The following is a 27,918-nucleotide window of genomic DNA, read 5'->3' on the forward strand; positions in this document are numbered from 1 at the left end:
ATTGCATTTACACCCCTCTTTTGAAGTGAATCCTTTTCAGAATTACAGAAATTAAGCAAGCTGAGGATCAGCAGAGTCAAAACGCCTGTGACTGGTCATTTTGGAGTATCATTTAGCATCAGCAAGAGCCCTACCATGTTTTTGCAACATCAGTCCAGTGCCATAGAATTATATTTTTATTTTTGAACTTTAAGGAACAGTTTTCTCCATTTAAATGGCATTTGATTAATTATTATTATATAACCACTAGGGTTAATCAGTTTTTTTCTGTTCTTGATACAATTTTTTCTTCTTACAAAACCCTGGCTTAGCAACAGTTTTTTGCTTATACTGTTCCTCACACAATGAAAAATATATTATTTAGAGAGCGGTGATATATATGTGTATATATATATATATATATATATATATATATATCACATATACTGTATATAAAGAGAAATCGATATATATACTTTATATACAAAACATACTTAAACAAAATAGCCAAAAATAGTAACAGTACCTACTTTTAAAATCAATAGGAATTTATTGATATCCTATCATAAGTATCCTCCCTTTTTATTATAATTATCTTTTTGTATAATTCTGTTAATTATTATGTTAAGAAACACATACATAGATTAATCATGTTAACCATTTTTAAGGAAGGAATATTTTGAAAAGTATAAGTAAAAACATAAGTTCTATAAAGTAGAAAGGAAAATATTAGTTTATTGGTGATCCATTTATTGTTTAATAACATGTTATTTAGCCTCCATGTGTTTGAATGTTTTTAAGTTTTTTTTATTGTAGTTGATTTCTAGTTTCATGCCATTGTGATCAGAGAAGATGCTTGATATGATTTCAATCTTTTTAAATTTGTTTTGACTTATTTGTATCCTAACATGTGGTATATCTTTGAGAATGTTCCATGTGCACTTGAGAAGAATGTATATTCTGCCTCTTTGGCATGAATTGTTCTATAAATATCAATTAAATTCATCTGATCTAGTGTTTTTGTTTAAGCTCACTGTTTCCTTGTTGATTTTTTTGCCTGGAAGATCTATCCAGTGATGTGAGTGGGGTGTTGGAGTCCCCTATTATAACTGTATTGCTACCAATCTCTCCCTTAAAGTCCACCTAGAGTTTTTTTTATATATGTATTTAGGTGTTCCTATGTTGGGTGCATACATGTTTACAAGGGTTATATTTTCTTTCTTTTTAAAAAATATTTTTTTATTGATTTCAGAGAGGAAGGGAAAGGGAGAGAGAGATAGAAACATCAATGATGAGAGAATCACAGACCAGCCGTCTTCTGCACGCTCCCTATTGGGGATTTAGCCCAAAATCTAGGCATGTGCCCTGACCAGGAATTGAGCTGTAACCCCCTGGTTTATAGGTTGAAGCTCAACCACTTATACACATCAGCTGGGCTCATTCAATCTACTTTTAATTCCTTCCAATGTATTCTTGATGTCTGATGTGGTATTCTTCATTTCCAACTGGCTCTTGTTCATGGTTTCTATTTCATTTCTCATGCTGATATAGTTCCTATTAATTTCCTTGTAATTTTCACTAAATTTTATGAGAAGCCTTATAAGCATTGCTCTGAACTCTATATCTGATAAATTGCTCGCCTCCATTTCATTTAGCTTGGAACTTTCTCCTTTTTTTTTTTTTTTTCATTTGGGGGTTGTTTCTTTGTCTCCCTCCCCATTTTTGGTATCTCTTTGTGTTTATTTCTATGTATTAAATAGAACTGCTATGACTCACAGTCTTCATGGGGTGGCCTTGTGTAGTAAGTGTCCTGTTGGACCCAGTGGTGTAGTGTCTTTGATCTCCTGAGCTGGATTCTCTAGGAATATCCCTTGTATGGGTTATTTGGGTTCTCCTGTTGTAATTGAGTCTTAATTGTTGTCCGTTCATACGTGGGATCTCCCCTTAGGCTGGTTGACCATGAAGGGGTCTATTTGCCTATGCACATCAAACCCAAATGAGGCATGAACAGGAGTTTGCATCCAAGAAAGTGAGGATTTATTCATTAAGAAAATGGTGCCATGCCAGGAATTGTAAATAGCCAATGCACAAAGATATTACTCCAGAAAAGATAGATTTAATATTTTCAGAGAATTTTATCTCAAAGCAGCAAATATTCTTTTCAAGTGCATGGAACATTTTCTATACTAGACCACATGTTAGGACACAAGACAAATCTCAATAAATTTAAGAAGATTGAAATCTTATCAAGCATCTTCTTCTCTGACCATAATAGTATGAAGCCAGAAATTAATTACAAGAAAAACACACAAACACATGGAGGCTAAATACCATGTTACAAAACAATGAATAGGTTAACAATAATATCAAGGAAAAAATCATCCCTGGTTGGTATGGATTTTCCCCCAGTCCATCCTCTAGATGAGAATGCAGCCCAGCTGATACTTTTTTGCAGTCTTGTGAAACCGTGAACAGAGAACACAGCCATTACTGGCTCCTAATCCATAAAAACTACAGTAATAAATGCATGCCATTTTAAATCATAAATAATCTGAAGTTCCAACAAGCAAAACAGGATTATGAACCTTCTCTTGTTAGCTGGTAAGCAGCCATTAACAGGATAACAATTCTGTCTCCCTCTTACTCTTCAGCTGCTGGAATTTAGAATATCTCAGAATTTTTTCCTTGTCATTTCCCCCTTTTTATCCAAGTCTTTCAAAGGAAGCATTGCTGACGAAGGTCTGCGTGATTTTAATTATGTTTAAATGGCACATCTTTGTCCCACGGGTTGTGTTGTCCCACGTTGCTTGGAAGGCTTATTCCTAGGAGGTTGTATACTATGAGGGATGGGAGTCCAAGGATTCCATCAGGTGATGAGATGTCTTAGACCAGTTGTGGGCCACAGAAGGTGTGTGTGTGAGAGAGTTTTACCAATTAACCACTGCAGAAAATTTTAATTTCTTTGAAGAGTAACTTCTGGAAAGGTAATGAAGCTAGTTCAATCTGCCAAGTAAACATTTTAGCTGGGGCTGATTTATGGTTTCACAGAATTGAGAGAAGCTTTGGGTATAACATCTGCAATTATAATAAAAAGAAGCAAAGTAGGATTATTGAACCAATTTGTAGTATTTTTTCTACATAATGAGCTTATCCCCTGCTGGTAACCAACTGAAAGATTACTGTAGGCCATTAGTATCTAAGTAAGAGGTATTTCTACGGAAACAAAACAAACAAAGAAAACAAAGAAACAAACAAGAACAAATCCAGTATTTGAGTCTGTAAGGCTGTCAGTTGGGATTTCTAGATGTAAGGCCGGAAGCTTCTTTAGGTGGTGTTAAGGCAGGCAGTGGCCGTCTGGCCTGCAGTAGGAATGCCTTCAGTGATGTCATCAGGTGCTCAGGTAAACTCTGCCTGGTTTACTTAGCATCAGTCATTGGTATTGACTAAGCTGGTATAGCCATCTTCCTGTAGTTTATATTACGTTGTGTCTAGCTGTGGTTTATAATGGTAAGGCTCAGAAAAAGAATTTTAGTTCTCAATAATTCCAAGTCAAAGTGTTATGTAGGAAGTTAGACATGAGTGGCTACATTGGGGCCTACCCTGGGGTCCTGAACAGGGGCTGGACCAACATTGCCTTCAGACCGCCTCTCTATGGGTGGCCCAGTAGCCAGCAGACCACCAGAGGGCAGGTTCGGAACCAGCTGGTAATCTGTCCTCCTCTAGCCTATCACTGGTCATGCAGTTTGGTACCCCTAATCTTTCATATTGCTGACCTTTTCCTCCCTAAAGATAATAAATAGGCCTCAGTTGTATTTCAGCTCTGGGCCCAGAAAAGCAGCAAAACCAGACAAGTGATGCTGAGGCTGCCTTGGGACCAGCTACATTGACACAATGACTAATTAGTTAGTTGGCATCAACAAATCAGGGGACACCTGACCCCAGAAAGAGTGCACCTGGAAGGCTGATGAATATTCCCTGAAATCTCCCCTAAGATTTTCTCTGGAAAGAGAGAGATAAATACACACAGGACAAAGGACCCAGGGCACGCTCTCCCTCCACGGAGCACACCTATGCCATCCCCCAAAGGCACGTATCCCCCAGCAGCATATCCCCCAGCGGCCGCTCGTCCTGGGCTGAGCCCTGAACCTGTCTCCAAGGCCCCCTTTACTCTGACTTTCCAGTGAGCTAAAGCAGCCCGGCCCTTCTCTCTCTCAGTCTCTCGACTGGCCCACTCCTCGTTTGGAGTAAATCTTCACTAAACCCCATTTTGTTTTAATTTTTGTTGACATTAACATCTTTTCTGCGTTGACAGAAAGAACTGAGGTCCCAGCTGGCAACCCCAATTGGTAACAAAAGGATGGAAGAAGAAGTTTAACTCTAAAAGACATGTCTGTTCAAACCAAACTTAAACTAGCGTTAATCCTAAGTATTTCCCTAGAACGTGTGAGTTAGGACTGTAGAGCAATACAATCCTTAGTGGCCGGTTGTAAGCTTCCTGCCACAGGAGAACAAAAGAGCAGGAAAAAGCTTGCTGGACACCAGGGGTCAGCCCCTACAAGGAACTGAAACTGTCCTGAGGACACCTGGTGACACACCTGCATTCCACCCACATTCCAAGCCCACCACGCAGCCCCCAAGCCCGCTGACAACAACAGCTCATGTAAGGATGAAACTCAGCTCCTGGGTGTCGCCATCATTTAGCCACAGCTTTGCTCAGTGTTGTGCAGTCTTCCCTTTGGATATCCCCTCCCCAGCCTTCTCCCTTAAATAAACTCAGTTTTTCTTTAATCACCATCTGAGATGGTTATTTAGACTCCCCGCGCACCAGCATGCTAAGCTTCCATGTTCACCTTTCAATGTGGTCCTGAAAATAATGTGTGTTTTCTTTTAGTTTATTTCTTAATTTATGAGCCAATTAAATATTAAAGTTAACAAAACCTTTTGGAGGTAAAAAAAACACCGTCCACGTAAAACATACAAACAAAAACAGAACCCAAAGGGATCAAAACATAAACACAACTACATAATTATAGAGAGACACAAGATTTTTTATTTGCCCTTCACAATTTTTAAGGAGGCAGGGGAAGGTTGGGGGTCAGGCATAGGATATTTCAGCCGCTTGTGTTTTAAAATACCCCTTTCTCAAATATATGCACCCCTGTGTTCATTGCAGCACTATTTAAAATAGCCAAGATCTGGAAACAGCCCATTAGTAGATGAATGGATAAAAAAGTTGTGGTACAGCCCGGCCGGCGTGCCTCAGTGGTTGAGCATCAACCTATGAACCAGGAGGTTACAGTTAGATTCCCGGTCAGGGCACATTCCCAGGTTTCAGGCTGGATCCCCCATGGGAGATGTGCAGGAAGCAGCCAGTCAATGATTCTCTCTCATCATTGATGTTTCTCTCTCTCTCTCTCTCTCCCCCTCTCCCTTCCTCTCTGGGGGGAAAAAAAAAAGTTGTGGTACATTCACACAATGGAATGCTACTTGGCCAAAGAAAAGAAGAAAATCTTTCCTTTTGCAACAGCATGGATAGACCTGGAGATTATTATGTTAAGTAAAGTAAGCCAGTCAGAGAAAGACAAATACCATATGATTTCTCTTGTATGTGGAATCCAATGAACAAAATAAACTGTCAAACAAAATAGGAACAGAGGTATGGATATAAGGAACAGACTGACAGCTGTCAGAGGGGAGGGGTTGGGGAGACTGCATGAAAGAAGGTGAAGGGATTATATACATAACACATAGACACAGACCACAGTGTGGTGATAGTCACAGGGAAAAGGGGTGGGGGTAGGTGGAGATGGGCAAAGGGGGGGAAATGGGATGATAGGCGCACCATGCAGTGTGCAGATGATGCTTCATTGAGTTATACATTTTAAACCTGTATGGCTTTGTGAACCAATGTCACCCCAAGAAATTCAATTAAAAAAAACCACAATAGAACATTTGAATAAATAAAATAAAAATACCCCTTTCTCAAATTTTTTTCCTTCAGTTTTCAAGCCTCATGCAGTTGTGAGTTGGGTTTGCATTTCTGATTACTTGGCAGGAAGACCTGCTGAGACTTTCAAAATAGCCTTGTCAGCCTTTAAAAAAACAGCTTCCAATTTGGCAAAATTCCTGACCAATTATTATAACCTTTAGATTCTGTTCAAATATACCAATTTTTATAATCATATCTCAATAATCTTTAAACAATTTCCACCTTGTTGTGAAATTTCTGGGTTTTCCCTTCTGTTTCTTTTAATCTCTTATTGATTAACCTAATGTTTGTGTTAAAATCTATAAGACCCAAGTAGCAGAGGTAGCAAATTCAAAAGGCTTAACATTTGTATTTATTTTTGTCCAGTTGTGTGTGTTTTTCTTCCTAGTGCTGGGCAACTGTACTTCCAATATTCTATTTTATTTTCACTGTCCTAATTTTTTACAATATCTTCAACTATCTGAAGGTACATAGGAAGGGGTCTGAGTGGATTTTGATTTTCTAATTTCTGTCCTTTCATCTTTTTAAGGGAGTCTTTTAAAATTTTTTATTCATTAAATTGATTGGGGTGACACTGGTCAACATGAACATCTAGGTTTCAGGTGTGAATTTCTGTTATAAGATCTGTATAGTAGAGAAAAAATAGGTAGTCAGGATGGTATAGTGCATGCAGTGTCTCCGGTCTTCCACCAAATATGAGACACTCCCAGTCACAAACCTGCTAATTCGTGGCAGCTCGAACAACAGGCTTACAGGAAGTCTGCAAGTCTGCTCTTGTGTTCTATCCCTATGGTATTTCCTTCTTATGACAAACAGCCCAAGAGACACAGAAAAAAAAAAAAAAATGACTTTCTCTGGGAGGGAAGATTTCAATAAAGAAAACCCAAGAGTCAGTAGGCCCAAGAAGCTAGCTTCATAAATATTTTTCTTGCCAATATAAGTTGAGAAGAGAGAAAATAATTCTCATAATTTCTAACTTGTCATTTTTAGTAAGTTTGATCCATTCAAATTTTTTTTTTTTAAAAAAGGATGAATCAACCTCAGATTGTTTTCTCATAACAACCGGTGTTTTGGGGAGGGGCAGGGGACGTTTTGGAGTTTGACTTCCCCAAATTTAAATTGCTTTCAACCAATCAAGGCTGGGAAGTTGTTTCTGGTCAATAGAATGCTGCTTCCTGGTGCCCATCCCCATTGGGTCGCTGGCTATTTACTCTCTTATCTTCAGAGTGGAAAGCCTACCCTCATAGATAATTTCCAAAATTGCTAGTAAGCTTATAACCTTGGTCTGGAGCAAAACCCCAAACTAATTACATAGAATGGCCACCAGATGTCACTATGAGTTCAATTATCTCAGACAAAGAAAAAAAATATAGGTACATTAAAATTGAGGGTGTCCTTCAAAAAATCACTAGTGAGTTAATTCTCTCCTTCACATTTGCAGTACCAAATTGGTACTGACACGGTACCAACATGAGGGAATAATTCCTCACCACCTTCTGGGCTGCCACCTTCTAATAATCTCCTGAAAGAATACTCTCTGGCACCATAAAGCCCTGGGCTTCCACCAAAAGGCATGTGTTCCCAAGATCCAAGACTTTGGAGGTGCAGAAAGGGAGCACACTAGGAGTCCCATGAGCCTCAAGGGTATGTAGATGCCACACTTTGACCTTGACCCAAAGAGCAGCATTCCTCTCTGCTTCTCCAAAGTTTAGCCCCACATTAGGTGCCCAATGTTAAGCACAAAGTTTATATTTTTTAAGTAAAATTGGCTATGTGTATTAAATTTTTTTTACTGGGAATAACCTTATTTCTTAGCAATTCTCTCTCTGAAACTTATCTGGGTGTGTGCAATGACATTGCTATAAGGATGTTTTGTGAACAATAGGAAGCTTGGTTAAATTAATTATGGTACATAATAAACAATTGAATAACCATGCAACCATCCTATATAATAAAGAGGTAATATGCAAATTGACCATCACACCCTCGCACAAGATGGCCACCCCCATGTGGTCACAAGATGGCTGCCCTATGTGGTCACAAGATGGCTGCCACAAGATGGCTGGCAGGGGAGGGCAGTTGGGGGTGACCAGGCCTGCAATGGAAGGTAGTTGTGGGGGGGACCAGGACTGCAGGGGAGGGCAGTTGGGGGCAACCAGGCCTGCAGGGGAGGGCAGTTGGGGGCGACCAGGCCTGCTGGGGAGGGCAGTTGGACCAGGCCAGCAGGAGAGGGCAGTTAGGGGCAACTGGGCCGGCAGGGGAGAGCAGTTGGGGGGATCAGGCCAGCAGGGGAGTGGTTAGGGGGCGATCAGGCTGGTAGGCAGGCGAGTGGTTGGGAGCCAGCAGTCCTGGATTGTGAGAGGGATGTCTGACTTAAATATAAAGTTGTAGCAAGATATTGAGCAACAGAGAACCATGTTTGCAATAGAGCAGTTTACAAAATAATAATAGCTACTACCATTTACCTTGTGCCAACCAGTGAGAATGACTGTTCAGTGCTTTACACACACATGATCTCATTTAATCTCCGTAACTACCCTGAGAGAATGTTTCTCCTGATCACCAATAACCACCTAAAGCAGGGGCCCTCAAACTTTTTAAACAGGGGGCCAGTTCACTGTCCCTCAGACCATTGGGGGGCCGGACTATAGTTTTAAAAAAAACTATGAACAAATTCCTATGCGCACTGCGGGCCCGGGACAAGTCGGCTGCTAAGCAGGACAGGCAGCAGCACCTGGCGGGCCTGATAAAAGTCCTCGGCAGGCTGCATGTGGCCCGCGGGCTGTAGTTTGAGGACCCCTGAAAAGACTAAGTAACTAGCTCAAGTTCAAATCTCCAGGGTGTGGGAGAGCCAGGATTCAGACACAGGCTATTGACTCCAGAGATGTTGCCCTTCATCCCTTTGCTTTGTATATAAACTCACTTTGTTTTTAAAGAAAAAATATATACAAAGACACAGACTAAAAGCTGATGAAGCTGATGGTATGTATTTGATGGGTAACAGGCAATTTTTATTTTCTTCTTGTTTGATATGTAATAAGAGAGAGAGAAAAAGATTAGTTAAAAGGAAAAGAAAATGTGGGGGTCCCATTACCCTGCTCTATAAAAAAAAAGTTAACCTTTTCAGGTAAAATAAAGGAGAGGTCACGAAGTGGAGGGTGCTGGGCCCTGGTCCAAGTAAGGCTGTCACCCATTTATTCTCCTAACTTGTTTTTGTTTTAATATATTTTTTATTGATTTCAGAGAGGGAGAGAGAGAGAGAAACATCAGTGATGAGAGTGAATCATTAATCAGCTGCCTCCTGCACTCCCCACACTGGGGACTGAGCCTGCAACCCGGGCATGTGCTCTGACCAGGAATGGAACCATAACCTACCGGTTCACAGGTCAATGCTCAACCACTGAGCCAAAGTGGCTGGGCCATTTTCTCTAGTTTTATAAGTTGCCTCCTGGAACTGCTTTCAGAATTTTTTTCATCTTTAAAGTTTTATTCTATAGAGGGTGATTTTCAAATTTTCAAAGTTATTAAGAGCCAGCTCTGAAGAAATTTTCCCAACATTGGCTTAAAATGACAAATATATTTGTATGTGAGTTTGTAAGGGTCTTTAAACTGACTCAGAAATTTAATAAAAAAAAACACACAAAATAAAACAAAGCACAACCCAATTTCATCCAAGTGTTTGGGGACTTAATAGATATATATACTTTTAAGTCATTTAAAAGTATACAGTATGATGTTTTTAACATTCTAAAAACATTGTGTGTGATCCACTTTCTTATCTAGGCCTGTCTGAAATTTTATTGTATGGGGTAAAGAATTAACAGCAATTCCTTGTGTTGCTTTAAACAGTTTAATGGGTATTATAATTTTTGTTCGTAAATACAAACCAGAAACTACCTAGATGCAGGTACTAATTTCGGGGAGCAGCTGCAGCAGGTGAATTTGGGCATAGCCATTCACACTCAGAAAGCCTGATAACCAGCGCTTTTCCTGAATCTGCAGATCACTTTCCAGCTTTTCCATGTGCTCAGTGTCTTGCAAAGAAGTGTTTATCACAGCTCTGTGACGAATGCATTTAAACTATTCCCAGTCATATTTTCACTCAAAGAGTTTTGTCTCCATTTAGCACTCCTCCCCCCCCGCCACCCACCCCCCCGCTCTCCCCGGCCCCGCCCCGCCCATAGATTTAGCTCCTGATTCCATTGGCCCTGGGTCATCAAAACCTAATGTCTCAGAAGCTCATTCAATAGAGACCACCACTTGACCTGGATGCGGAGCGAGTGACCCTGAGAAAAGCCTAGGTGTCCGCATCCCCCGGTGCTCAGGCGCGGGCCCCGGCGGTGACCCCATCCACCCAGGGAGACGAGGTATTGATGAGCTGGGGTGGCGTCCGGGGATTACCCGGGCTCGTGGCCAACTGTCCATTTCCTACGAGCCCTGGACACAGAGCTTTTGGTTTGCCTCTGGATGCTCTGGGACAGTCGTGTCCGTGACCCGGGCCCATGGTGGGTGGGGTTGGGGGGTGGCGGGTCCAATGGGGAACTCGGTACCTGCGCTACCCCGGGCGCGGGCTCCACCCCAAGCTTATCCAACGGGGCAGGCGGCGCCACGCCTTCCGCCCTCCCGCGGGCGCGGACCCCGAGAGCCTGAGGAGCAAGGGAGGAGCCGCTGCCCCGCGCTCTCCCGGCCCGAGGCCCGAGGCATTTTGAAGCTGTGTCGCCTTGGCCTGCGCTCTTCTCCTCGCCGTCCCAGCTCGCCGAGCGCTGCCCAAAGCTCCTGACCGTGACCGCGACCGCGGGCCGGCGCCTTCCCCGGTGTTAGCTGCGCGCGTGAGTGCTGGGCGCGTGGGGAGCGCGCGGGCGCGGTGGGTGGGCTGCCGGTGGGGCTGTGGGCGTCGGCCCGGGAAGGTCGCCTCCTGCCCGGCTTTCCCGCCCGGGGCTGACCTGAGTCTGTGGTTACAGACCGAGTCCCGAGCGCGCAGGAGGGGAGAGGGAGTCCAGGAGCGCCCACCAGAGAGTGGGGGTCCCTGGAAGGAGGCAGCCTGGAAAGGAGCCTGGAGATTTTGGAAAAGCTTCACGCTGGGAAAGCAAATGCTTGACGTCCTTGTGAAGCAGGACCTGCTTCCTTAGCTTGTGTAGGGCCGGTCTGGGGGACTCATCTCCGCGGTTACATGAATGACTGTGAGTGCTCTGCCTCTGAGCACACGGACCCTGAGATCCGAGCCCTGGAACTGCTGAGTGAGTGGTGACAGCCCTTTGGGATGCCAGTGGCTGGAAAGGTCGGTGGGCGTTGGGAGTACATTTGGTGGAAAATAGAAAACTGTTCAGTTGAGATGACTAGGTTTTAATTAGTCCCTCCCAGATTCATTTGAATAGGAAATGCATAGTGAAAATTCACACTGCTTTTCTGGAAAATGATGTGTTGATGCAACAGATTCTGTGTGTGGTCATGTGTGTTAAGGGCCGGTTGGTAAAACTCTTTCTCCAATTGTGTAGAGTTGTTAGTGGATAGATAAAAACTTGAGCATGGAAGTTACACCACGGTGGAAGAAAAGTGTGTTAATATTAGTAATTTAAAAGGGATTAGCCAATATATTGCTTTGTTTTTTTTCATATCCAGGACATAGGGTTTTTTTTCAGTACTTTGGATGATTTGCTAAACAGTCATTGAGCTCCCTTGTGTAATTTTTCTGTGTGTAGTTTAATGATTAACTTCAAAGAGTTAACCAATTTATTACAATACTGATTAAAAATAATACAGAATAAAGGAAAACCAAACAGAAAACTAGAAGACCAAAAAGGTTAGGTTGCGAATCTAGCAAACAATTAAAATGCCTCCAATGTTGCCAAGTTTCATTGTCTTCGCTAATAGTGTTCATATAAATAATTCCATTTTCAGATTCATAGTAACAAGTGTTTATTGATCATCTTTGTTCCTGAACCTGGGCATTCAGCAAGAGCCCACCTCAGGCAGCACGGTCTTTTGAATCAAGATAGTATTAAAACACACTTACAGCCAAAATCAATTTCTGCATTTATTTATTAACCATCCATGAAGCAGTTGAGGTGAGCACAAGTATTACAAATAGAAAATAAAATACAGCTGGGAGTTACTGTGGGAGAGCACATTGGAATGGATGTGAACAGATCGAAGGACCATACGCAAATTAAGTTGCATCCCGCGGCCATCAGTCACAATTCAAAGAGGATGAAGGGGAAAACATACCAGGTCCTTAGGGAAGCTTTTCCTGGCACTTACTTCTTGTGTCACAGAAGGATGTGGAGGAGACGGAACCATGGCAGTGGGAGAGCATCGTGCGTGCCCATCTGATAGTGCAAGTAATGGTGCGTTTTCTAGGCCTGCTTGCTGTAGCTGTAATTTTCCTTACTCTACGTGTTATGAAAAACACTTGTTAGTTGCTAAGACCCTGGGCTCACACATGCTGCTGTTGAATGATTTGGCTTCCTTGGGGATAAATCTAGACTTTCTAGGGGTATAGGTGGATCTCATGTGCTTCAAATACTCTGTATTTCTCTCTGTCAAGGGTTTTTGATAGACATTTGGCAACAGTTGAAAGATATATCAAGTGGGGAGGTATATTCTGTGTTTTCTTACTGGGGTCAGGCCTGGGGACTTTTAGTAAAAATTAATGAACCTGAATGGCCATCCTCTCTATAGGATCTACAGGAAATTAAAGTGTATCCTTTAAGAAATCAGTTCTCGCCCTAACTGGTTTGGCTCAGTGGATAGAGCGTCGGCCTACGGACTTAAAGGTCCCAGGTTCGATTCTGCTCAAGGGCATGTACCTTGGTTGCGGGCACATACTCAGTAGGGAGTGTGCAGGAGGCAGCTGATCGATGTTTCTCTCTCATTGATGTTTCTAACTCTCTATCCTTCTCCCTTCCTCTCTGTAAAAAATCAATAAAATATATTTAAAAAAAAAAAAAAAGAAATCAGTTCTCAGTTTACTCCTGGATGTGACCCAATAATTGATAAAAGTGTCTGGGTGACTTTGGCCTTCTGGTTTTTTTTTTTTTTTTTTTTATTACTAAAAGTTTTGTGAGATATCATTCACAGATGATACAAAACGCCTATTTAAAGTACATAGTTTGTGAAACCATCACATTTTATCATCTTCCCCTTTAAAAATCCATTAGCAAGTAACTCCTTCTTCTCTTCATTGTTCCTCCCACCCCATTGTTTTTTAAAGCAGGTATTCTATTTCACTGGGAGGCTGTTAGAAAGTACATATAATCTTAGATCCACAAAGTTGGCTTATTTATAGAGATAAATGAAATATTCAGAGAACTGTAACACTGAAAGTTAGTAGTTTAAATTAGGGGTGGATACGTGTGTGTAAAGCAAAATTGCTGTTCCTGTCTTGATTTCAATGAAGAAGTTTTGTTTTGGTGAGAAGGTAGAATAAAATCTTAGCAAAGTAGAAACAAGGTTTGAACAAGGTTTCTTACACTTTTCTGATGTAGGTGAGGAGGAAACTTTCCTTTACCCTCAAGGTTCTTTTAGTTGGTCTAATAACCAAATGAACACGAGACAGATTAGCAAGAGAAAATAACCAAATTTAATAAATCTGTGTGGGAACCTCATACACATGAAAGAGTCAGAGACCCCACATGCAGGAGAGATTCAGAGACAGAAAGGTAACATCCTATATAATAAAAGGCTAATACGCAAATCGACTGAACAATGGAATGACCAGTCACTATGATGGACACTGACCACCAGGGGGCAGACACTCAACGCAGGAGCTGCCCCCTGGTGGTCAGTGCACTCCCACAGGGGGCGTGCTGCTCAGCCAGAAGCTGGTCTCACAGCTGGTGAGCGCAGCAGCGGTGGTGGGACCCTCTCCCGCCTCCTTGGCAGCGCTAAGGATGTCTGACTACTGGCTTAACAGGGAGCAGGCCTAAGCCGTCAGTCAGACATTCCCGGAGGGCTCCAGCACTGTAAGAGGGTGCAGGCCGGGCTGAGGGACGCCCACTCAGTACACAGATTTCATGCACCTGGCCTCTAGTGGGTGTATAAGACATTCTGAGTGAAATCTTTAGAGATAAGGTGCTTTGGGGGCTAACGGGTCATTGCAGGAAGAACAGATGCTTAGTGAATTGAAGTTTATCCCGCCCTATAGACAGGTCAAAAGAGGTTGTCTCTGATCATCTCTTATTAAGTATGGGCAAGGCCTCTAATTCAAAATACTTTTTAAAAAATTGATTTGAGAGAGAGAGGAAGTGTGTGTGAGAGAGAGAAACATTGATTTTTTGTTACCGCTTACTTACATATTCATTGTTGATTCTTATGTGTGCCCTGACTGGGGATGGAATCTGCAATCTTGGTGTACTGGGATGACACTCTAACCAACTGAACAACCCAGCCAGGTCAAATTCTTATAGGTAGTTAATGGAGGGGTGGAAGTTTCTCTTCTACCAGACACTAAAGTTGCTTTTAGCTCAAAACAATACAAGTACCACAGAGGCACATCTTGGGGTAACTTGATCTGAACTTTCACATGATCATTAGCCCAGTCCCTTTGGGCTAGGTCTTAGCCAGCTGTCATTTCACTGGCATTACGTTCTTTGTCACCTGGAAGAGTGAAAGTGGAAATCTCTAGAAGGCCACAAGCCCTATAATCTCCCTCTGAAGCCACTTGAGGTGAGTGACTTACAGGGAAAGAGGAAAGTGCTGAGAAGCACCCGAAGTTTGGACACTTCACAGAGGTATGCCTCTCTGCTTCCTGTCCTACACAGCCTGACCCTGACCTGACCTGACCCTGTCTTCTCTATAATTATTCGTCATTGTGCCAGACTAGCAGGAGAGAGTGCGAAGTGTGCTGAGAACAATTAGTATTAATATCTGACCCGTCACTGGGAATGGGAAAGACATTCAATTATTATCCTATTGTTAATAAATACCATTCAATCGATCTTATTACATAAGTGTGCAGCCAGTGGAGTCATCACCCAGTAAAAGTGTAAAGACTTAGGATCTGATCCTACTTGGTCATAGTCTGGTCAGTAAAATGGAATGACTCCGCACAAGATGTGAGGATCAAATGAGATCATACAGTTTAGTATTGTTTGGAAACTATAAGACACTATCTATATTTTGCTATATAAACAGTATATTAAATAAATTATTTCAATATGCAATCAATACACAAGTATTAGTGAGCTATTTTACCTTCTTTTATTCATACTAAGTCTTCAAAATCTGGAATATATCCTACGTTACTGCACATCTTAATTAGGACTGTCCGCATCTCAAGTGCTCAACAGGCACATGTGGTAATGGCTGCAGAATTGGGTAGCATGGGTCTCTGGGCATTAACTGATACAGTGATAGAAGCTGGTTTGGACAATGCCTTTTTTATCCTGAAGATAATCTATTTATACATGTGTCTCGTGCTTTTAATAACTTCTAACTTGTTTCTGATTCCTAACTCTTCTTAGTCAATGCAGAAAGAATAAAGTTTCAGGAAATTCAAGAATCTAGGAAATAATATTTGTTTATTATTTTAGTACATGCCTACGGTGGGCAAGGTCTACAGAGCTGAGTCTTATTTCTGCAAAACTGCCATCTGACTTTGATTTAAGATCTTTCTGATTTATTTCTCTTGTTTAATAACATGGGGAGACTGTTACATGTCTTTCCAGTATACCTCATATGATAGTTACCTCAAATAAAATAGGTATACTTCAGAAACCCATTAAACAGTAGGCTAATTTTAGTTTAAAAATCGAATGGTACCATTTCAGTCACACTAAATCTAATAGCACTATTGTTATCATGCCAAACCACTCACCCACTTGCATCTTGAAACTAAGCTAAGAGTAGAATCCATTTGGCATGTGCAGTGTTGATTTATGCCCAGATGTAACGAGCAATGTAGTATCAGTTGACCCACTCCAGTTGCTACTGCATAGGTCTCACTACAGTTGGTATTGTGTAGGTCTGGCCTTGCTACTTAGCTGTTCTCTTCAAGTACAAACCACTCCTGTCCTTATTTCATAAATAGGTACATATCTTCCCTTCACCCCAGTGGGATGTGACCTACCTTTCCTCATAGACTGCCACTCCAACTCAGTGGTTAATTCAAGTGGTTTGAATTTTTCAGTAAAAACCACATTGCTATCTTCTTCTCCCTCCATAATTTCTACCTAAAGCAGGAAGAGTGCGAATCGCTTCTGGAGAACAGTTTACAAAACATAAGCTTCCCGCTCTTACTTCCCTCTCAGTGTGGTAGAGAGAGCCCCAAGTATTGGTTTTTAGGAGAACCTCACAACTGTCATATCATTTGAATTTCAGCCAAACATAAATATGCCAGATTAGAAAGAAAAATATGTTTTTGATGTGTTATCGTTTAGAAAACTCTGCTTTTTTAGAATGCATATAGCTGTGACTGGGTTGTATAGCTCTCGGTGAAGAAGTTTTCAAGAAAAAAGAAGGCATTTTAAGTCTCATGTTACATTTCCCTTGTAACATTAAAAAAATTGGCATCATTTTATTTAAAAAAATTTTTTAGACTTACTAATAGTTGCAAAAAATGGTATAGAGAATTCCTGAAATATTTTACAGTTGTCAAAACTAATAGATTAACCTTGGTACAATGCTGTGACACTGTTAAATAAACTGTAGACTTATTAGAAATTCACTGGTTTACACCATCCTTTTTCTGTTCACAAAGTGGTCCAGGATGTCATGTTGCATTGTTATACATTTGATTGATATACATCCTTAGTTTCCTCCACTCTGACAATGGCTCAACTTTCTGTTGTTTTTCATGACCTTGACACTCGTGAAGAATACTGATCAGTTATTTTATAGAATGTCTCTGGTGATGTTTTCTCATGATTAGATTGAGGTTCTGCATTTTGGGAAAAAATAGCATAAAATTCCAGTGAATTTATGCAGGGTACATGACATCTCATTACTGATGTTAACCTTGTCAGGTTCCCATTGGAAAGTAGATATCTTGGGAGAGAAACTTAGAGTATGCAAATATCCTGTTTCTACTCAAACTTAAACTTGGATTATGCTAATATTGTGTTTACCCTCCCTCCCTCCCTCCCTCCCTCTCCCCTCCCTCCCTCCCCCCCCTCCCTCCCTCCTTCCCTCCCCCCTCCCTCTCTCCCTCTCTCCCTCCCTTCCTTCCTCCCTTCCCCTCTCTGTCTCTCTCTGTCTCTCTGTCTCTCTCTCTCTCTGTCTCTCTCTCTCTCTCTCTCTCTCTTTCTTTGTTATAAGAAACCAAGATCTGGGCACCAGGTGTTCTACTGGAGTAACTTTGAGCTTTTTAAGTTTAATAGATTTGTGAGCTAGAAAATGCATGTCTACAAAGAGGAGCAGTGCCTTAAATTTCAAACACTGTAGAAGACCTAATTAGTTGGGTTCAGTTTCTTATGGGAAAGAAATAAATTTGGCAGGGCTTAGCATTTTTCTCAAATGATGACCTATAAGTGCTTATAGAACAAACAAATGAACACATACATTTTTATTTATTAGGCTCTTAAGAGAAAGTAGCCTCTTTTAAAAAAATCTATTAGCTTAATTAAATTATATCCTTTTGGTTGAATAAATGTGAAGGGGCGATATGCCTAGGCCATATATTTGAAATGTGCTGTTAACCTCAAAATGAAAAGCCAAAGTGAGAGGCAACAAGCATTTATTTGAGACCCCAAAGAAGAGCGATTCTGGTAGCACTGACTTAGGCAAACATATGAGTGCTATTCTGACTAGGAGGTGAAGGCAAGGGGTATTTATGAGGAAGGAAAGGAAGATAATTATATGAATAGAAAAAGGAATTTCTATAGGTTTAGATAAGCTAACATAGTGAAGCGAATCCTAAAGAATAATAAAAAGAAGAATGTCTTTCATTTTCAGTTCAGTAATCATGATGTGTGCTTTCCAAACAGTTGTTTGTTTGGGATTCAAGGCTGCTTTGGGTCCAATCCAAAGGTTATTTTGCCAGTTTTAACGTTGTAAAGGTTTGAGGAGTAAGGTATATAAGGCCGTTCCTCTGGGATGGCAGCTCCAACTTCATTTTGAAGTGGCTCTGTTTATATTATTTTTTATATTTTCCTTTTTGCTAGAAACCTTTTCTTGCAAGCACCACTGATAGTCATCAGAAAGCAATACCAATCTCTACTAATAAAAGCCTAGGTGGCGTCTCGCCCTCGTGTCATCACAAGATGGCCAACCCCATGTCATCACAAGATCAGGGAGGGCAGTTGGGGTCAACCAGGCCAGCAGGGGGGAACAGTTAGGGGCAACCAGGCCAGCATAGGAGGGCAGTTGGGGGCAATCAGGCCAGCAGGGGAGGGCAGTTTGGGGCAATTGGGCCAGCAGGAGAGGGCAGTTGGGGATGATCGGGCTGGCAGGGGAACAGTTAGGCATCAATCAGGCCGGCAGGGGCTCGGTCAGGGGGCGATCAGGCTGGCAGGCAGAAGCGATTAGGAGCCAGCAGTCCCGGATTGTGAGAGGGATATCCAACTGCTGGTTTAGGCCCGATCCCTGACTAAACCAGCAGTGGGACATCCCCCGAGGGGTCCCAGATTGGAGAGGGGCAGGCTAGGTTGAGGGACCACCCCCCAGTGCATTAATTTCATGCACCGGGTCTCTAGTTAGTTAATAAGAGGATTGTCCATCCCTCATTGCTGGGAAGGCTCATGTTCATTCCCTGCATTTTCTACATAGGAGGGAAAAATGGTTTTCCTAGGAGCCTTAGGCCACATTTGAGCAACATGGGCACGAGAACAGAGGAAGGCTTCATCTTCATGTCCCTTTAAGAGCAAACATCTGTTGTTTTTTGAGGTTTCTCATATGAAGTTTCATAAGCCTTAGCAATTATCTTAAAACGCTGAGCACTGCCCGGCCAGTTTGGCTCAGTGGTTGAGTGTGGACCCATGTACCAGGAGGTCACAGTTTGAATCCCAGTCAGAGCACATGCCGGGTTGTGGGCTCTGTGCAGGAGGCAGCCAATTAATGATTCTCTCTCATCACTGCTGTTTCTATCTCTCTCTCCCTTCCTCTCTGAAATCAATTTAAAAAAAAAGAAATAAAAATAAAAGGTCAGAGTGAAAAGCAACAAATATTTATTTGAGCTCCGAAAGAATAGCTGTCTGGCAGCACTGCTTCAGTCAGAAACCAGGTAGTGTTCTGATGTGGAGGTGAGGACAAGAGGTATTTATGAGAAAGGGAAAGGATGTAATTACATGATCAAAAGAAAGACATTTCTATGGGTGTTAATAAGCTAAGAAAGGAATTTCTATAGATGTAGACAAGCTAACATTCTGAAGAACGTTTTTAATTTTCAGTGGTCATGATGTCAGCTTCGTTGTAAGCTTTTAAAATACAGGGTGTCTTCCCAAAATGTATATATACTTTAATAGCTGGTAGCTCAATTTAAAAAATGAAATGTATTTTAAAAAACACTGCCTTTATGATTTTTTAAAGTGTGTGTATACATTTCTTGGGGACACCCTATAGTTGTTTGGAATACCATGTTTTAGGCCTAATCCAACAGTTATTTTGCCCAGTTTTAATACTCCAAAGGTCTGAGGAGGAAGACTTGTAAGGCAGTTCTTTTTTTTCTTTTTTTAAATATATTTTATTGATTTTTTACAGAGAGGAAGGGAGAGGGATAGAGAGCCAGAAACATCAATGAGAGAGAAACATCGATCAGCTGCCTCCTGCACAACTCCCACTGGGGATGTGCCTGCAACCAAGGTACATGCCCTTGACCGGAATCAAACCTGGGACCCTTCAGTCCGCAGGCCGACGCTCTATCCACTGAGCCAAACCGGTTAGGGCAAGGCAGTTCTTCTGAGATGACAGCACCAACTTCATTTTGATGTGGCTCTGTTGATAATATTTTTTACCCAAGCATGAGTGTGTAGGCAGTTAGACATGAGCAGATCAGTGACCACAGGCAGGTATAGAAGGTCATCAGGGTGGAAAGCCCTAGGTGCCTAGCAACGGGCAAAACTGGGAAAACAAGAACCTTGACCCCACAGTAACCTTTCCTCCCTAGCATATTGCTGGCCATGTGGTTCAGACCCTTCCCTGACCTCTCCCCCACTGGCTTGCCAAACCATGATGTTTTGATTATCCTTGCTTTGTAGTACAATTTTACATCAGGTGGTGTGATACCTCCAGCAAGGTTTTGTTTTTCCCCCCTAAGGATTGCTTTGGCTATTTGGGGTCTTTAGTGGTTTTATAGAATTGTGATGATGTTTTTGTTCTATTTACAAAGAAACCATTGGGACTTTCATGGGGATTGCATTAAGTCTGTATATTCCTTTGGGTAATGTGATTACTTTGAGTTTTAAAAATTAAAACCATGTTTATTGCACATTTCAAGCCTGTTCACAAGCTGTTAAGTTCATCTAATTTCTTATCTTAATTAGCCATTTTTAAATTCATTTTAGAGAGAGGAAGGGAGAGAGAAGGTGGGGGGAGGGAAAGAGAGAGAGAAATATCAGTGTGATATGCCTCATGAGTTCTGACCAGGGATTAAATCTAAAACTTGGGTATGTGCCCTGACTGGCAATCCAACCCCGCCACCTGTTGGTGTGCTGGATGACGCTCCAACCAACTAAGCCACACTGGCCAGGGTTACCCTCATATCTTTCAAAGGGGCTTTTTGTAACTTCTTTAATGAAACATTAAAAAAAATTTGTTTATAAATGTAATGCTCATTTTTTTTTGTCTGTTTGTTTTTTATTGATTCTTAGAGACACAGGAAGGGAAAAAGAGAGAGAAACAGTGATGTGAGAGTGAAACGTCCATTGGCTTCCTCCCACACAACCCCCAATGGGGATGGAAACGGCAGCCCAGGCATGTGCCCTGACCAGGAGTCTAGCCTGCAGCCCTCTGGTGCATGGGAGAGCGCCCAACAAACTGAGCCACACCAGCCAGGGCTAATACTCAGATTTTTTTAAATTTTTTTATTTTATTGTTTGAAGTATTACAAATAGTAGTACATATGTCTCCTTTATTTTTTCCCCATTGACCTCCCCCCAGCCTCCCCTACCCCCTAGTACATGCCTTTACCTGCCCCCCCGCCCCTGCCCAGTGTCTTGTATCCATTGGTTATGCTTATATGCAAGCGTACAAGTCCTTTGGCTGATCTCTTACAGGCTCCCCTCCTCCCCCCCTCCCGCAACCTCCCCTGCCTTCCCGCTGTAGTTTGACAGTCTGTTCAATGCTTCTTTGCCTCTGTATCTATTTTTTACCCATTTCTTTCCTTTAAGAAATCTTGCATCTGCAGACTAGAAATAAACATATAATAACAAAAAATGTTTGAGTCCCAATTTTCATGTCCAACAGTTCTGAGTCCCCGTTTCAATGTCAAACAGTTCCTTAAGTGTACATGTCAGCAATGATATCTGGATGGTGGGCACATGGTGGCAATGCAGGTCCGACCCTCTCTGGTTTGGTCCTAGGCAACCTGCTGCAACACACAGCTACTGACTGCTAGTGTGACAAGGCATCGTCAACGTCTTCCATCTCTGGACTGTTTCTCCTCTTGTCTTCGTGGTTGGAGCAGACCTGTCAATTCCTCTCTGTTGCAGGAATCCACATGGTCTTGGAGTTGTTTTCTGAAAATATACAAACATATTCTCAACCAAAAGTTAATAGAGGAATCTTTTCTATATAATTGATTTGTGTTCCTTTTATTTTTGCCCAAACGATTTTCCTTTGTCTTATTTAGACACCATGTGTGTTTTTCATGGGTGTCTTGCTATTAGCATTACAAATGAAAATTAATTTTGTAAAGTAAAAATTTTCTAGATGTAATTTACTTATAGGATATTTTTCCTTACATGTTATTACCCTACTACCCCCCTTTTTTTGATTAATGGAGGCTTTTGTAAATTTTATAATGCAGTCTTGATAACTTTAAATTTTAATTTTTTGCACAAAAATATGAATGCTTTAGGTTCATTGCATGTTCAGGAATTTTACCATGAGATGAACTACCAATAGAAATTTTAGTTACTACTTTAGGAACGCTTTTTGTCCAGTACAATTAAATTTTCTTGAATATTCACTTATTTCAATTAGCCTATTTAAATTAATCTGAAAACTTGATTATTACTTTACTGTCAAATTTAATACTCTACCAACAATCTTAGTTTACCCTGTAAATATTAGTGGAAAGGATTATTTGCATTCTTGAGTAGGCCCTGAGCATTCCTGGTGCTAGGCTGGATTTAGATATAGGGCAGCTGCTATCAGCCAAGTCTCTGTTACCTGGGTCCCAATATGAGCTGGTCCAAGTCACTGTCTGTCACCTGTGTCCCGATCTGAGCTAGGCGTGGGAAGCAAAGCAGCCATGGGGGCAGGAGACCTCCCTCAGACGGGGTGAGGGTTCAGGCCCCTGCATAATATTCAGTTTTTATACTCAATTCTTTAATTATTTAACTATTGGTTTTCTTTTCTTAATTATTTTCATAATTAATTATGCATCTTTCTGAAATTTAAATATATTCACCCATTAAGGAAATATTTTGTCATCTCAAACAATTTTGAAATTTGTCTTCTTAGCTGATTGAAGGAGCATAACCACTAGTGATATAAAGCCTGGAACTTCAGGTATAAATTCAGAGAAACTTTTCTAGTCCCTGACTGTCTGGCTAAGGCCCTTTTTGTAACAACTACGTCATAAACTCTAAAATTAAAAAAAGCAACAATAATGACAACCAAACCAAACCAACAACAACAACCAAAAAACAGGGGATGAAGGTGATCATGTAATCTGTCCCTGATCTTGAGTCAGATCATGATACACTTTTCAAGCACGACAAGTTTAACTCCTGCTTCATGACTTTTTAAAAAATATATTTTTATTGATTTCAGAGAGGAAGAGAGAGGGAGAGAGAGAGAGATAGAAACATTAATGATAAGATAGAATCATTGATTGGCTGCCTTCTGCACACCCCCTACTAGGGATCGTGCCCACAACCTGGGCATGTGCCCTTGACTGGAATTGAACCTGGGACCCTTCAGTCCACAGGCTGACACTTTGTCCACTAAGCCAAACCAGCTAGGGCCCTGCTTCATGACTTTTAAGTAATTGTCATACTCTTATTTACTTACTAGTGACCTGGTGCACGGATTCATGCACATTGAAAGGAAATTAATTAGAAGGTGGCCAGCGAGGTGGGACCGGGCAAGAAGGGCCCAACATGCCCTGGAGCCAACCTCTCGCGGTCCCTCCCTGGCTGGCTGCACCTGGGGTGGCACCATGGCTCCAAAGACATCTGCGGAGGGAGAGGGGTCCTTCCAACTGGTGGGGTCCCTCGGCCTGGTCTGCAGGGATTAGGCCGAAACTGGCTCTCCAACATCCCCTGAGGAATCCCAGAGTGCAAGAGGGCATCTACGAAGCTGCTGTCATACAGGGTGTGAAACACAAACGCAAGTGTGCAGTAAACCAGATTCAGGGCCAACAGTGCCCCAGCAACAACATAACCCACGGTCAAAGGTGGAATCGTGTGGCCCCTCGAGGAATCAGGCTCCCTCCTCTCTGGTTTCGGGGTGTGTCACCCGAGAACCACTGCTGCCAAGTCAATGCAGCTTGGCAGCTCCCTTGTTGAGCGTCTGCCCCCTGGTGGTCAGTGTGCATCATAGCAACTGGTTGGACAGAGGGAGGGACACTTAGCATATTAGTCTTTTACACACACACACACACACACACACACACACACACACACACTAGAGGCCCAGTGCATGAAATTCATGCACTGGGGTGGAGGTCCTCAAGGCCTGCCTGCGCCCTCTCGCAATCGGACATCCTCGTGGGGAGCAGGCCTAAGCTGTCAGTCAGACCTCCTTAGTGCTGCCACGGAGGCGGGAGAGGCTCCCGCCACCACCACTGTGTTCGCCAGCCATGAGCCTGGCTTCTGGCTGAGCAGCACTCTCCCTGTGAGAGCACACTGACCACCAGGGGGCAGCTCCTGTGTTGAGCGTCTGCCCCCTGATGGTAAGTGCACATCAAAGCGACTGGTTGTTCCGCTGTTCGGTCGATTTACATATTAGCCTTTTATTATATAGGATAGATTAGATATTTAATTGAATCTAATTGTGGTGTATGCATTCATAGTTGTGTTTGCCTCCCTAATGTGGGTTCTAAGATTGTTCTTATCACAGTGATATGGGTTGCTTATTGGAAATGGATCTATTTATTGCAGTGCATTTTAAAATGGACTTGTTAATTATAACTTTAATTATAACTAATGTTAATAATATCTCTTATTATTAATAATGTTAAAATAATTTATGTTAATATCTCTTATTGAATTCAGTATATCCAAAATATTTTTACTTATACCTACAATCACTATAAAAAAGATTTCTATTATTTTTAATTAAGATATAATTATCAGATAACATTAGTTTCAGGTATACAACATACTGAGAACTTTAAAGATCTCTTAACCACGTTCAAACATGTAATACAGTATTGTTAACTATACTTACCCTGCTGCACATTACATCTGCAGGACTTATCTCTTTTATAACTGGAAGTTTGTAACAAGATAGACAGTAAACTTACTGTTGCTTTTCTCTCTACAGAAAGGCAAACAAACACTCTCCAGATGTCTTCCGGAAATGACCAAGTTTTTATCCCAATGTCACAAACAAACACCGATGGCCTCCCCAGGACCACCCCCAAAGACCTGAAGACGTTTACTGAGGGAGCCGTGTTAAGTTTCCATAACATCTGCTATCGAGTAAAAGTGCAGAGTGGATTTCTACTTAATCGAAAAACAGTTGAGAAAGAAATACTGACGAATATCAAGTATGTGCATGAACATTTGTTTATATAGCTTTATTTATTTTTTCTTTTTTTATATATTTTATTGATATTTTACAGAGAGGAAGGGAGAGGGATAGAGAGCCAGAAACATCGATGAGAGAGAAACATCGATCAGCTGCCTCCTGCACACCCCCCACTGGGGATGTGCCCACAACCAATGTACATGCCCTTGACTGGGATCGAACCTGGGACCCTTCAGTCCGCAGGCCGACGCTCTATCCATTGAGCCAAACTGGTTTCGGCTATATAGCTTTATTGACAGCAGTGGCCTTCACTGGTTTAGCCTAATGCAAGTACAGGTGCTATGGACATTTGTATATATGTCCCTACATATACACAAACACATGCTTTCATTTGTTTTCCTCAACTGGGAATGAAATGGTTGTATTGATGGGGAAAATGAGACATTTTTGGGGGCTAGCAATCTGAATCTGTGCCATTAACCTAATGCACATTCTTATTAGCCTATAGTCTAGCCACTGCCCCTTTAATTGTCTGGTCCTGCAAGACAATTACTCTCATTTTTGAGAGGCCATAAACCATCCCCAGATGGAGTTATCAGTGCTGGTGCCAAGCCAGGCCTTTAGTTGTGGTCTCAAGGCCCCAGCACATGGGCTCTTTAAGAACTTGCAAAGGGGACCGGGAAACCCCATATTTGGGAGACAAAGGATTGGGAAAGATATAAAAAGGGACAGCTTCCTCCATGTTGTTGCTCAGAATTTGAAAGACATTTTTTCTCTGAGCCCACTGGCATAATAATAAAGTGTAACTCCATTTCTCTAAGCGTTGCTTGGTTTTTCTCCGGTCTTCTGTAACAGGATCACATGTTAGGTATATATATGTTTAATTTTTAAAGGAATAACCAAACTGTTTTTAAAGTAGTTGTACCATGTGCATCAACTTTTGTTTGAGAAACTGAATAATTAATGTGCCATTTAGCTTTTCTTGGGTAAGCCTTGAGGTTTAGTGGGAAGAGGCCTGGCTGTGTGGCTTGGCAATTTCCTGACTGCAGGGATAGAATTGTAATCTCTGTCTTCAATATTTTAACCTCTGAAATAAAAGAGCTGTCACTATACTTTATGAGCCAGACACTTTAGGTACTTATGCCCTTTATGTCCTTTATGTTCCAGAAGCAAGAGTCAGGAATTTGAAAGATAACATATTGTGAAAGTACTGTGGTTTTCAAATAGACTTGTTTTAAATGAGTGGCCTTTTCATACAGTCATTTATCATCTATAACAATTTACCTACTGTTTTCCCGCATTATACAGACAGACAGAAACTACTTAAATACAAGAAAACTCTAGTTTAGCTTAAGTTATGCAGTGGAGATCCAGCATGATAGAATGTAGGGTCCAAATCAGTATAAAACTGTGATTTTCATTTTCTTCTTCCATGAACGAATTTATCATGTGGTGGCAGAGTGAGGCGGGAAAGGAGAAAGGAACCTACTTGGGACCACATGTCTCTATTCTTTCACCGGTGACAGCCATGAGGATTGTTCGTGTTTTTCTGATTTCTAGAGAATTGAGCCTGATTCTTCCTCTCTGTGGAGTGGGGAGTGCATCTAGGTTTCTTGGATACCATGTTTTGTTCAGTTAGTGTGTTTGTTTGATAGGGGAAATAATTATTCCTGGAAAACAAGCACTTTTTCTAGCTCTCTGAGACCGGAAGAGTGGTTATAAGAGCCCTTTGGCCAGGTATGGCCTCCAACCTGTATAGATCACATGATCCTCATGTTTTCCTGATGCGTTCTATGGGATTGTGGTCTTTTCTGTTAGAAGCAGCCAACTGCTCCCAGGAGGCTAGGAAATGACAAGAAGGGGAGAAAAGTTTGCATGTGGGTGGGGAAGAAAGAACAGGGACCTGGGATTGGTTGGGTGGTGGTGAGGTAGGGGCTGTGTGGAATTGATAGAACTTTCTTCATGCAGCAGCACATACTGTCATGCCTACTTCCTTGTTGCTTTGTTGTATTGGTTAAAAACCCTGACCAGGAAAATAAGGAGAGGTAGGTAGTCACAAAGTATTATCTTTTGCTACATGCCTAGATAGAAGTGACTGACTTTGGGTTTTTTTTTAAATCCTCACCTGAGCCCGAGGACACGTTCACTGATTGAAGAGAGAGAGGAAAGGAGGGAGAGCGAGAGAGCAAGCGCGCGCGCGCGCAAGAGAGAGAGAGAGAGAGAGAGAGAGAGAGAGAGAGAGAGAGGAAGAAAAAAGGAAAGAAAGAGAGAGTGAGAGAGGGAGGGAGGGAGGAAGGAAGGAAGGAAGGAAGGAAGGAAGGAAGGAAGGAAGGAAGGAAGGAAGGAAGAAAGGAATCTGTTGCCTCCCGGGGATTGAACCCGAAACCTTTTCAGTATACAGGACAACGTTCTAACTATCTGAGCCACCCGCCCGTGGCTGACTGATCTTTTTGAAAGCTGACACATTTTTTTGTAGAACATAATAGTCAAGAAAATGTTGGCCACTTCAGAATTTGTGCTAAGTGGAAGGTAACAAATATTTGAATATGTGCAGGTTGAATGCATTTCAAATGGAGTATACATTTATCTTGTTTATGGTTTAGAGCTAGTATATTAGGAGCTAAATACCCTAAAATTGTCATATGTTTAAGACTTCATAATGTTTTTATGGCTCAATGGTATGCAATCTGCAATGCATGAGTTATCTTTATGTGCATTGTTGTGTTCATAAAAACTCAAGTCAAATTTACTTTTATATATGTACCAGTATAATTTTTTTATTTTTTGATTACTGTTTACATACAATATTATCTTAGTTTCAGGGGTACAACCTAGTGATTGGACATTTATATACCGTAGGAAGTGATTGCCCTGGTAGGGCATCAACATTGTCTTGCTTACTCATATTTCTGGTTTAGGCATCCATGAGAAAGGTCATCTCTTTTATTCAATGTTGTGTTTCTAATTTTTCTCTTATCTGCTGGTTTCAACTAAACAGAGCTACTGAGATGGGAGGAAGGTTGTCCTCATTTATCTTATTTTTTACTTTCTTTTGGTAGCACCACCACCATTCACAATAGTAACAATATTCTAAAAAAGCTGATGAGAAGCTAGATTTTTGTTTTTCCTTTGGACATATTATAATTTCACTTTTAGAA

The 27,918-nt window shown here is 41.6% G+C and overlaps 1 protein-coding gene across 4 annotated transcripts in view; it reads left to right on the forward strand.

The window, feature by feature from the left end:
* Positions 1–10,196: 10,196 nt before the first annotated feature.
* The window catches only part of LOC308238808 (broad substrate specificity ATP-binding cassette transporter ABCG2), a 52,199-nt gene continuing 34,477 nt past the window's right edge, over positions 10,197–27,918 (forward strand). Inside the window, exons 1-2 of one of the 4 annotated variants that reach the window (XM_080651158.1) lie at positions 10,197–10,335; positions 24,554–24,779. In XM_080651158.1, coding sequence (XP_080507284.1) covers positions 24,577–24,779 — 203 coding nt within the window. In that variant the 5' untranslated portion in view covers positions 10,197–10,335; positions 24,554–24,576. Of the gene's footprint in view, positions 10,336–10,407; positions 10,798–11,113; positions 11,247–24,553; positions 24,780–27,918 lie in introns of those variants that run through there. The other 3 variants (XM_080651160.1, XM_080651161.1, XM_080651159.1) reach the window with 3 other exon arrangements.

This window comes from Plecotus auritus (assembly GCF_963455305.1).
Source record: "Plecotus auritus genome assembly, chromosome: 1".
NCBI classification, from domain to species: Eukaryota; Metazoa; Chordata; class Mammalia; order Chiroptera; family Vespertilionidae; genus Plecotus; species Plecotus auritus.